A 12,916-nucleotide genomic window follows, 5' to 3' on the forward strand; every position below is an offset into this window, starting at 1 on the left:
ATCATTTGGCCGTTGAAGTCCTCGCAGTGTCGAGTGCAAGACCAGCTGAATTCACAGATTCCATGAAATCTCTTGACCTCGATGAAGTAGACTGATAATTACAGTGTGAGCTTATCCAGTTGCTGTTCGCTTTACTATGCAGTTTGCACATGTAAGGAAGCTATGAGAGAATGGAAATTAACGGCGGAAAATAATATTGTTACAGGAAAAATAAAGAACTGGAGATCATGAACCAACCACCATCTTTATTCCAAAGAAATAAGACGAGAACCTATTGATTATCGATTTGAAGAAATTAAAAGCCGGTACATACCATGACTGAAGATTGCACCAATATCTATTTCCCATGTATTCTTGTTCTTTCTTTTTGGGTGGTCCTGTCACCCATGCTTAGCTACATACAAAACTCAGATGGAATGTATATGTAATGAAAATTGGAGTTCCAATGGAAAATCCTCCTATCAGGTATTAGCTCAGCTTCCCAGCAGAGGATCATCTGCTGGCATCGGCCTCCTCTGGTATCACAGTTAAAGTCGCTGTCACATTGTTCGCTCTTTTAACAAGAACTTTAAATGGCACTCCCACCTTGTCCCCCATGATATCAATGATCTGCCCGTAAACACTTTATTAGCATGTTTGTACAAATATAGAAAAAGAATATAATCTTGCTCTATAACCAAGGATTTGAAAGGAGAAGAGTATGAAATTAAAAAAAAAAACTAAGTGCCAGTCCACTATTAGCACTCAGCATAACCAGTTTTTTTAATAAAAATTCAAATAAGATATTAGAACCCAATTATATGATTAATACTTTCAGGGAAAAGAAAAGTACTGTTGTGAGCATAGAAAATCGTATAAGCACACATCAGCAGTAGTTATCGTAGTTACCTCTTTGATGCTTTCAACTGGTCTGCCACCAAATTCAACCACCACATCCCCAGGTCGAAATCCTGCCTGCTCAGCTGGAGATCCTGGTGTAACCTGATTGAAAATTCATAGTGTCAGCAGACTCAGCATAGTTCAGGAGTTATCAGGATCATTTCAACAAAGAGAAGCATGCCAAACAAACAGTCATAATTCCTTAAAAGAGCACAATAGGTTATAAGAAATCAACATCTCTTCTATAACAAACAATGTCATATTATTTTATTAGACTTACCATAGGAACAAGCACTCCTTTTCTTACATCTGGAAAAGTACTTGATTTTTCTTTGAGCTGTGAAATGATCATGGGATTCAGGTCAAGCATCTTTAAACCAAGCCATGGCCTCACAACTCTCCTGCATTGCATAATAGACAAGCATAAGTAGCTCCCAGACATGAAGGTAAAAAACATGTATAGTAAATTTAAGTCATCCAAAATAAATCTACCCACAAAGGGTTAGTATACCCAGGCTTACTTTCGCAAGTAACTTACTAATTATTCTTTTTATCAGATGGAACACAAGTTGCAAACCCACATGACATTTTCTATTGCCTTATTCACACAGATAGGTTAGCAAATGAATTACATGTTTCGAACTTCCAATCACCTGATTGGTCGAAGAGACATCATACCCAAAGTATACAAATAATTTTCAAAGAGAAGATAAAAACAAGCTAATACCATGATAATAATAAATTGAAAGCAACATTTTGTTGTAAGGCATACCCATTTCTCTTGAAGTTATCCACTATTTTAACGACAGAATCAATTGGTACTGCAAAACTCAAACCATCAGCATTCCTGACTTTCATCACATTAACTCCAATAATCTCACCATCAAGGTTCACAAGAGGGCCACCAGAATTCCCCTGCAGCATACAGATGTGTCAAAAAGTTTGTTCGATAAATATTGAGAAGACAAAACAGAAGATGCAAGAAAAGTGAGAAATCATAAAAAATGTATATATGCATGCCATCACTGCAAAATTTTAATATTTATTTGGATTTGAATCTACATAATTTTTTTCAATTTATCAGGATATGATGAGGCATAGACATAGTTAAACAACAAACATTAAAGAAGACCTAGAAAAATAAAAAATTTAAATATTTTGCATACTACTTTCACATCTTAGCAACACAAAGAAAATGTTTTTGCCTGATTAATGGCGCAATCTGTTTGCAGATACTCCCTTCGTAATCCTCCAAGACCCAGATCACTGCTTTTCCGGTCAACACAACTAAGATAAAGAAAACAAAATCGATGTAGACAATATTAGTCCATAAAAATAAACTCTATACTTGCAAATGTACAAGAAACTAGTAGTCTTTATCAGTGTTTTTAAGCGTCCTTAAGGCGTCGCCTAGGCGACAAGGCGGTGGTGGCTCGCCTCGCCTAATGTGTCGCCTTATCCCGCCTTAGCCCGCCTAGGCGTCGCCTAGGCGATAAGGCGGTGGTGGCTCGCCTTGCCTCGCCTTAACGCTTTAAAAACCATGGCCTTTATGATAAGTAATCAGATGTAAGTTAAATAAAAATGATTTAGGTCGAACCTGACAATACCAGCTGTAACCGTGTTCTGAAGAGAAAGTGGACAGCCCAAAGCAACAACCCAATCACCTGGTTGAAGTCTAGATGACGATCCAAGCCTGGCAGCCGGTAATGGGGTCTTAGATTTAATCTTCACAACAGCGATGTCAGAGTGGCGGTCAGCATTAAGGACAACACCTTCAAATTCACGACCATCTTGTAAAGTTACACTAACCTGATACAATATACAACCTTTTGTGAGAGAGGTGAGTAATTATCCATTCTGCTGTAGCTTGGGGATCCAGGTCACTGAGTTTAGAACATTAACCCTAGTACTTAGTAGATAAACTATTGTTGATTAATCTATGGTAAAACGAAAGATAAAGGATTAAGTACATTAAGTTAGCTCAATTACAATCATAAGACAACTTTGAAATAAAATTCAGATCACAACTGTTCTAGCTAGGTAAGAAATAAGAAAATAGTAGCATCCACTACTGCCTCCACGGATAAATTTAGATATAACCAGACTTTATCTAGTGTCCGAAACTTTAAAAAGTACGAGCTACCAAATTTAGAAAACTAGTTGTTCAAGGTATTGAGTAGTCTAATTTCATGAATCATGCTTGACATTACTGATGATTAGTGGTTGAAAGTAAAATTTACAAAGTCAGCATGTAGGAGGCAGTTTGAGATAAACAGATAAGTTAGTGCCAAGTTAGCAACCTTTCCCCTCACAACTGCTTTTGTGCTCTGAAAATCTGCAACAACATGCGCGCATGTCAATATCGTCCCATCCGGATCTATTATAGTTCCTGATCCAATGCTCTCCTCCAGGCGCCACCCATGAGCATCTACAAAAAGCAATTCCAAAAGTTTACTGCACATAGCTACAACAACGATCACGAATTCAACAGATTCCATCACACAAGAATGTTGTCAATGTCACCTTGCATACAAGAAATGTTTACAACAGCAGGACCAACTGCAGATGCTGCTTTGGCAATCGAATTCCTTCCTAGACACCCTGGGCAACATCTTGAATCATCCGAGCTTCCAGCAGAACCTTGGCTGCTTAAGTCAGCAGGTGAAACCGATGCAGACACAAAGGAATTTAGTATTGGGAACCCTACAAGAAGATTTCAACATAGTAAAATTTTCAGCATTGAGAACTGTATCATATATCAAGAAGATGATGATTGGTTCAAGTATAGGGGGGAAAATCTACATCATTTCTCATAGTTACTTAGGGCATATTAAAGCTACTAACTGTAAGCACTCCCTAGCCTATCCTTGACACCATAGAAATCTTAACTGCAGCAATCACAAGACATTTGTGAACATAATTTTAAAACAGGTTATTTCTCGACTGGCTGAATCAAATTAAGTATTCTGTGGGCAGGAGGCAGATGATAGATGCAAATTTATTTGCCACTATCTATGATGCGACCATGGAAGACATCATGATATATGGATTTGTACACACGCGTGTCGACATACATTGGTCCATCGAATATTTAGTAAAGCTCAGGAAATATCAGAGCCCGTCCGCATGTCTCTACTTCTGAACTGAGCTACCGGAGAAGACCGTATCCCCATTGACGGATAATGCTGTTCTCTTCAGTGCGTACCGCAATCGAGAAACCCTCTACACTATCCCAGGCAATCAGACGGAAGCTCACTGAGACGCAATCGCCCCCCGTTCAAAACCCTGAACCCTCTTATGGCCCCCCAAATGTGCCCCGCGCCCCCGCGGCAAAAGTGGTTCTCGCGCACACCAGGCTGCGGAAGGGGGGAAAAATAAACGGACCTTGGTGAGGAGGAGGAAGCAGCCACGGGGAGAAGAGGCGGGTGCCGGAGCGGAGCCCCTCGGCGGCGGCGGAGAGGGCCTGGCGGAGGGGCGGGGAGGCCGAGGCGTAGACGGCCGTGTCGGGGTCGCGGCGCGCGAGGGCCCCGGCGCCCGTGACGCCGGCGGCGGCGAGGAGGAGCGCGGCGCGGCGGCCGCCCCGGAGGAGCATTCTGGAAGGATCGCGGGGCTGGCTGGCTTGGCGCACACGAGGAGAGACCAGGAGCCGGCGTCGCGAAGCGTCCTGCGGGAAGGGACAAGAAAAGAAGGAAATGGGCCGCTCCTTCTTGGTGTATGGGGCGAGAACTAGGCCCGGTCTAGGAAACCAATTTGATGAATGCAGCAGACGCACAGAAAGGAGAAGAAAACGGCCCAGGGGAATGACGGGCCAAGATGAACTGGGCCGGCCCGTCGAACTTGGCAGCAGATTGGGTTAATTTTCATGTGCAGCTCTAAACTGGAAATCGGATCTTCTCAAAAAAAAAAAAAAACTGGCAATCGGCCGATAAGTATTTCCATGACTCGCCGGCGCATACAGATAGATGAAGCTAGCAAACACTAAAAAATTGAAGTCCTTCGAAACGGCGATACACGGGGAAAGACAGATCGATGCAATAACACAATGATCTACATCAAGACTCCTAGTCTTCTCCGCAACATCAGCATCTTCCAGCGTTTGGATTATCTGTTACTTTGTCCGTTATAAATTATATCTGTTATAAATTACTGAGAAACCTTAAAAAAGATGAGGGGGAAGCAAACTATGGAGACGAAGATTTATCCTATCATATCGGTAGTCACGAGGCCGTCACTGGTCCTTGTTGAAGCACTCACTAAGAGTATTGCTTCCCAGTTACCCAATCTCTTCCGGGATCTTTTTGACTCGCCACCAATGCTCAGCCACCAAAGCTCTCGCCAAGTCCGCGGTCATCTCGATGCCGTCTCCACTAAGGAGCTTCTCCACGAAGAAAGGAGGTCTCCACCTCCTCCGCACAAAGCTGTCGTCACCGCTCCACACCAAGACTTGCCCGCAAGACTCCAAGAAGCCGACACACTAAGATACAACTTGTGGTTCACTCAAGAACCAGCACACAAGATAGCAACACCTTGCTCTTCCACTCTCTCTAGAGCTAATTCTACCACTAACACACTCAAAGCTTGTGCTAAACATAACGATGTGATCAATGATCTCTTAGGTGGCTTCGAGAACTTCTTCAGAGTGTGGGTAACTCCTCACAAACTCCAGCAGGCTCAAATGGTCCGGGGTGAGGCCTTATATAGGATAGAGGCCAGCTCATAGCTATTGCTTGCTTTTACCCAGAAAAGCATAAAGCGCCGGTTAAACTGCTCAGCACTGTCAGTTTAACCAGTCACACTCAGCCTGCCAACTGGCCGTTGAACTCCAACTGCCATCCTCTTCTGACGTCATTGCACCGACGCAATGCACCGATGACCGTAGGTTTAACCGGTGCTGAAGATTTTACTTGGAAACCCTTCTAAAACCAAAATATGCGTACTGACTAACCACAGCACGCTTGCACCGATGCTTTCTTTTGCACTGTCGGTTTAACCAGTGCCTCTATCGTTTCTTCACTTGATTACCATGTCATCAGAGTATTGCTTCCCGTCACCAAGTCTCTTTCAGGGCTCTTCTTGACTTGCCATAAACGTTCGGCCACTAAGGCTCACGCCAAGTCCCCGGTCACCTTGATACCGCCTTTACTACAGAGCTTCCCACGAAGCAAGGGTCTCCTCATCCCCCGCACAAAGCCGTCGTCGTCGCTCCACACCAAGCCGGAGGGTCGAAGACTCGCCGACAAGCCATAAAAACTCCAAGGGGCCGGCACATCGAGATACAAGCTTGAGATTCACTCAAGAACAAGCATAAGATCACAGCACCTTACTCTCACACTCTTTCTTGAGCTAATTTTAGCACTAACACTCTCAAAGCTTGTGCTAAACCTAAGGATGTGATCAATGAGCTCTTGGGTGGTTTGGAGATCTTCAAAGTGTGGGTAGCTTCTCACGAACTCCAGCAGCCTCAAATGACAAGGAGTGAGGTCTTGTATAGGCTAGAGATCCACTCCTAACTGTTACATGCTTTCCCTTAAAAAGCATAAAGCATTGGTTAAACCGGTGACCACCGTCGGTTTAACCGGTCACACTCAGCCTGCCTACTGGCTGTTGAACTCCAACTGCCATCCTCTGCTGACGTCATTGCACCGACGCAATGCACCAATGATTTTAATCGGTGCTGAAGATTTTGCTTGGAAACCCTTTTGGAACCAAAACATGCCTACTGAGAAACCGCAGCACTCTTGCACCGACGCCTTCTTTTGCACTGTCGGTTTAGCCAGTACTGTGTCGTTCCTTCATTTGATTGCCATGTCATTTGCTCATTGCAACGACACCTCCATTCTTATAGCGTCGGTTCAACCGGTGGTACTGAGTTCTTTTTCACTTGATCATTGTTTTAACCGCCAATGCACCAACCGTTATATCTAGGACCGTCGGTTCAACCGGTCAACTGATTTTAGCTAGCGCTTGTCCAATTTATCATTGCGATCATTTGGACACCTAAAATATTCTCTCTATTTTCACTGCAACTTAGACATCTTGACAACAATTTAAACCATCTTGTATAGGATTGGACCCATCCATAGAATTTAGAAATTCTACAAACTTAAGCTTACAAACTTGTTAGTCCAATTCACTATGTTATCACACAATCACCAAAATTATAATTATGATCTAACCAAATCTTATTCTTTACGCAATGCCAAACCTCGTTACATCGCAGCCTGAAGACCGCAAAGAACAATTCTGGTGATAGATGATTCCGTGAACAGCAGCAACCCTTTATTTTGACATGGATTGGGTGGGGGCACCGGCAGTTTTAGTTTATTTGTTCCATCGTCGTCCACTGCTTGTATTCCTAGCTAGCTCATGGGATGGGTGCATTTAACTTTTGAATTTGTTTCTAGAACCAAATCAAATGCGTTTGGCGCGTATTTATCTGTAGTCACGGCGTCGATGAACGGCGATAGAGACAGGATCAAGAAGGAGCTAGCTAGCGAGGAGACGACCCGGCCTTGAGAGCGCAAGCAGCTGAGTGATCTCATCGATCCTTGTGCGTCGTACGTCTGGAACGAAAGCGACTAGTGAAACTTTACACAAGTCTTTGCTTAAAAAAACTTTACACGTACAAGTTCTGCACAGCATATATATATATATATATATATATATATATATATGTGATAAACCTATTTTACAGGCGCTTGTAGCTATTTCTACGTATGTATCTCATGATATAAAAGATATCAGGGACGTATAGAATATATATATATAGCAGAAAGTGCGCATCCTGTGGATCACTGTCAGAGGTCAATTACGCCACTGAAAGATAGATAGTCGGATGGATATGGATAGATCGAAGGATCAAGATTGCCAGGTCATACTTGGCTTATCGTGAAACAAGGAGACGGCAAATAAACCCTTTTAAATAACATCAGGCGTATTATCAGGTTTTCATTTTGTTGTCTGGGTTGGAGCCCACATGGATGGGTCCCATGTGATGCTCGTACTGCAGGAACCTGCAAAAGTGTATGTACATAGCATAACAATACAAGCAGTATACTGACGGATACAGCAGCTGCCCCCTGCTTCCAAAGCTCAAGGCTGTTGCAACACATAGAGCAAACTTTCATTTCTTAATAATTTGCAGATCTTTTCCCCCCTGGGTGATTGTGATGCATATGGATCCTTGGTTGTTTGTTTAACCACAGGAGATAACATGATTCCATGATCGGAGCTAACTAACAATGACCTTTCTCTTTTGGATTTTCCAGTGGGCGCTAGCTAGATTGATTGCTGGTTAAACTGTCGGCGGTGGGGCCGGGCCTCTGATACTTCCACTACATCCACCAGTGTGTTGTCTATTTCAACTATACTGCTCAAGTGACCGTTCTAGAAGCAGAACTAGGCCTGGGCTTCTGGATAAGCTAATAAGCTGAGATGTCACCGGAGGGGTCATGCATCACGAAAGGCAGAGAAAACCATCTAACGAAGGTCTTAATTTGGCCGGGTTGATGATCAGGAACCTGGTTGTGTTGCGCTATACATGCCATGATCATGCCCCTTGGAGTGTTGCTGCTTTACATCTCAGCGTACTTCTGAAAAAAAAACCAAAAACTTTCACGTTTTCTGTGATCAAGTGGCTTGTTGCTGTGATGCGGGCCCTTGTGAGTGCACGTACCTTTCAGCAGGATGCATGTGCTAGCTCTAGCTTTGCTGTCGAAGTGCAAGCTTCTAGAAGCAAAGCAAGCCATCATCAGGAACTGATATGATGGCCCCTTTTACCAGCTAAAAATAATAATGACGTGGACGGATGAGTCAAGAGCACGATTATACGACCGTTCTGGAGCAAGATATTGTTGCGTTAAGCAAGCAAGCATCTCAGGCATGCACGGTTCTAGAAGCAAATAAAAGCAGGCGACACATGCATACCCGGACAGGACTTGAGCTGCAGGAGATGGACTGAGATGCATGCCACCATCAGGAATTGAGGGACAGGTTTTGAGCAGACCGATGGGTCGAGCGAGGGTCCTACTCCTACCCACATTTTGTTGCATATATAATTAGATAGCACTAGCAGGCTGCTTTGTTTAGTGCTTCATCATTAGCATCCTCCTCCTCTTTTGGTCGCGGCGCTTTAGCTTTACTCCTCTATCTCGGCGGCTTGTCTTGTTTGGTTCAGCTCAACTCAGCTCTAGTGACTAGTGGCCTGGTGTCCCTGGGTGCGTACCGTTCAGGATGCACAAAATGTCTGCCCGACGCTAGCTAGCTACTTTTAGCCGTTGGAAAGTTGCATCGGAATGCTTCTGGAAGGATAGCTAGGTCTACTGGTACTAGGTCGAGGCACATCAGACATGGCCACATGGGTCGTAGCTAGACGCTTGCGGACGCCCCTCTGATCGATGGAGCTCCAGCGCCCCAGGCAGAGGCGTTCAGCAGCATGCAGTCTTCTTCTTCTTCTGAGGATGATGATGATCTGAGAACAGCAGAAAATCAGAGAAACGGGATTAATCCGCGAGAACGACGTGCGTGCAAATATAATCAGAGAGTGGCGACGCGTGATGATCGATCTGATCTGATGGCGAACGATCGATCGGACTGCGCGGGGTACGCCGGTTGCGTGGTGGAAGGAGTACGTCGTCCAGGGCGTGATGGCATGGACGACGGGAGACTAACTCTGTCAGTGTGTGATCAACACGACGGCAGCCGGCAGCGGGCAAGGGATGATGATGTTCCCTGGACGGCGAACACCATCGCCGTCAGTGTTTGGCGCTTCATCAGAAAACTTAGAACTTTTCGCCATGGTTGGATTTCTAGCTCGATTGCACGTCCATGGAAACGGATTATTCGTGTAGGTTGTTGTTTGTCCGGTTCCAGTTCAAGCGGATCGATCGTCGCGAGAGCTGCTTACTGTTCTTCATCCACGACATGGTCATCGTACGTGGTGGAAAATTAAGCCAGGGACGTTTTGTTAAAAGGAAAACGAAATGTGGCTGCGGTGTGGATGGGCAGTGCCGGGGGAATCAAGAGGGGCAGGGCTGCCTCTTGCACGGAGCCAGAGACGAGACGACCGACGAGGCGACGACACACACTTGCAGCTCGCTTGTCCGCTAGTGGCCAGAAGAGTCAAGGTTCATCGATCCACTTGTCCCCTTCATGCGTAATGCGTTGCGCCGATCCAGTCCTATCCAGAACAGTAGAACAGACGAACAGTACGTACGTGGAAGATGGGGCATGCGATGGCTGGATGCTTAGAAAAAGTGTGTGCACGGTGGTCACTGTCGAACGCGAGATAAATCAACGAAGCATGAGGGCACCACTTCTTCTTCTTTTTTTTTAGAAAGCCATCGTGACGACGACTTTGCTGATAATAAAAAAAATAGTTACATCGGTGAAAAAATCGGTGGAAAGTAGTAGTGCAGTACACCTAGCAAAATGGGAACATTCCCCTAGCTTGGATCGTATTCTACCAGAGGTGGTGAAAGATCTTAAAATATAGCTCAGATAATTTAAGAGCCGGGTTCAAAAAAAACTGAGCTTGTATTTTATAAAACTTTTAGCTATTCTACTTTTAGCTAAGAATATATAAAGATCAAATTCAACTGTGAAGACCATGATTCAATATCATCACTGATTCGTCGTACTGGATTTACCACCTGGCTAACTGCACCGCATCTGCAGGAACAAAAAGGAGCATCTGGTTGCTTATTTCCTCTCTAGTAAAGCAAGGGAAAAATATCATAATGGGATATGAGAGCGGAATTGCAGTATCAGTTCATCTATGACGTTAACTGCTGCATCAAGTTTCCCACCACCTACAGTAAAAATTACTAATGCAGAACTAAGTTATATAGAATGCTCTCCTCGTAGGTTCTAATGATTAATTTTATCTCGAGGAACGGCACTTTTAGGGACCGCAATGATATTTGGTATTTATAAACTGGGGCTTACAGAAGACAATGAGCAAAAGATAATACTTCCTCCGTTTCAAATTATAGCTACGTTTAGATTTGTTCTAAGTCAAAAGTTTTAAATTTTAACTAAGAACTACAAAAAAATGAAGATTAACAAGATAAAAAATAATATTAGCAGATTCATCATGAAACCAACTATCATAATATGCAATTGTCTGTACCCGAAATTAAATATCTTTATTACTCGTCAAAGTTAAAGGTATTTGATTTACGACAAATCTAAATGTAGTTGAGGGAATAGTCTTCCTCTATTTTTCTTCGTTGTGCGTGGAGGTATGGCAACAATGCGAAACCGGCATACTGATAGTTTGCTGCAATCTAGAGCTATGTAGCATTAGATACAAGACATACCTTTCAAATAAGAAGGTTTTTTTAATAAGCCAATTGAGGGCTAAGCTCTAGAATGTTTTTTCCTTTAAAGAGCAGCTCTAGAATGTAGTGTGGAACTTAGGGGGGAGGGGGCATTGGCCCCTCACCGCCCCTAGATTACATGTGAAGGTTTGCAATATGAGCTCATGTGCAAGGTAGTGTTGGAAATAAATGGCTACTGCTACTGCTAACGCTGGTATAATGATTACCATTTATTCCGCATTAGATTGATTTGTCATGAACTAGGTTATGTTAAGATCCTGGGTAACGTGCTACTAATATTAAGTTTTGGCATTTCTAACAGGTAGTGCTCTACCACAAATTTTATGAATGTATAAATCTTTTCTTAGCCACAAATTGTATGAAGGTATAAATCTTTTTCACTTGCATTGTGTTACCACGCGCAACTAAATCACTGGAAAACAAGATGTCGTATTATTTCTTTCCATCCTAGTACGGTGGGTCGTGAGAGGTCGAAAAAATGGTACAATCAAGGGTAGAGCAGTCATTTGCCCCTTAGTCAAGTTTCGGATAAGCGGTGCTCAAAACCCCTCCCCGCCATGCTATTCGCGTGCTACATTTGCCCTATTTATTGCACGCGATGTTTTACAAAGGTAACTAACTAGGCCCACCTGTAAGGCCCGCGTAGCATGTGCCCACTATAAAGAAAAACATGGAGCATTGGCAAAACTAAACTGAGGACATTCATAGATATCTGGTAGCGAGGCCTAAGCTTAGGTGACTTTATTCGTGTGGTTCCTGTCCAAAAATGAGGTTCTCGTTCCAGCGAACGGCTGTCAAGTCTTGGATAGTCCTATCACAATATGGATATAGATGGAAAAATGTATAGAGTAATTATTGCTAACTAAAATCTATCACAAGTGGAGACAGATTAGTATCTATTTATATGAGTATTGTGTTAGAATAATGATAAATGAGGGAGAGAGAGCAATAATTAAGCAAATTTGATTATTAGATATGGGCTTTAATTTTTTTTCATAAATTTCTAATTCTTATGTCTGTTAAGGTTAATCACCATGAGGCAGCACGAGTTGATGGACTAGTTTTTATAACTTAGACTAGTCTTAGTGAGGGTTTCATAAAGAGTTTTATGGGCATTAAATTTGATGCCACGCATGAACAAATTTGCTAACATGTTAGGTTATTATGAGGAGATAGGAAAGAAGTTTCATGAGATGAGTAAGTAGTTTCATCCCCATAATAATTATTTTTGAGGAAAACATGATATTTATCCAGCTCGGTTATCAAATTCTCAGTCTTGATATCAGTACAATAAAACTATACATTGAGATTGCCCTTAAAAAGTCTCCCGCTCCTGCAAAACCCACCAGCACGTACTGTATCTCTTTCTATGCCCAGCTATATTCATCCAAATTGCAGGACTTTTCATTTCTTTTATACTTGGTAGAGAAAAGGTAAAATAATATGAATATATATTTTGAAAGTTTCTTATTTAAAGGTAGGAACGTTTGTTATGCGATTTCAAAAAGTCTTTGGATTCTACGAATCCGTCCATGGCAAGTCGGCCAGCCTGCTCCGGCCGCGGCACCCACGAAACCTGGGGCACGTATGGCGCCACCTCGGCGGCTCGGCCCCCGTTTACTTATCCCCGTCCGGCGTTCGTTCCTGTTGCTGGACGACTGTTCCGTCGTCCCTGACGGACAAGGATCCTGTGATCC

General features: G+C 43.2%; 1 protein-coding gene across 2 annotated transcripts; it reads right to left on the minus strand.

The window, feature by feature from the left end:
- Window positions 1–225: 225 nt before the first annotated feature.
- LOC112872446 (putative protease Do-like 14) lies at window positions 226–4,542 on the minus strand. 2 transcript variants are annotated; one of them, XM_025935521.1, is made up of 9 exons: window positions 4,264–4,542; window positions 3,403–3,582; window positions 3,180–3,307; window positions 2,477–2,688; window positions 2,085–2,166; window positions 1,652–1,794; window positions 1,160–1,280; window positions 889–981; window positions 226–609 (listed from the first exon to the last, which is right to left on the minus strand). In XM_025935521.1, exons 1-9 carry the CDS (start codon window positions 4,469–4,471, stop codon window positions 493–495), a joined length of 1,284 nt encoding a protein of 427 aa, XP_025791306.1. In that variant the 5' UTR covers window positions 4,472–4,542; the 3' UTR covers window positions 226–492. The 2 variants fall into 2 exon arrangements, with proteins under 2 accessions (XP_025791306.1, XP_025791307.1); XM_025935522.1 differs by having other exon boundaries at window positions 316–609; window positions 2,477–2,604.
- Window positions 4,543–12,916: the final 8,374 nt, after the last annotated feature.

The sequence above is a fragment of the Panicum hallii genome, chromosome 8 (assembly GCF_002211085.1).
Source record: "Panicum hallii strain FIL2 chromosome 8, PHallii_v3.1, whole genome shotgun sequence".
Classification (NCBI taxonomy): domain Eukaryota; kingdom Viridiplantae; phylum Streptophyta; class Magnoliopsida; order Poales; family Poaceae; genus Panicum; species Panicum hallii.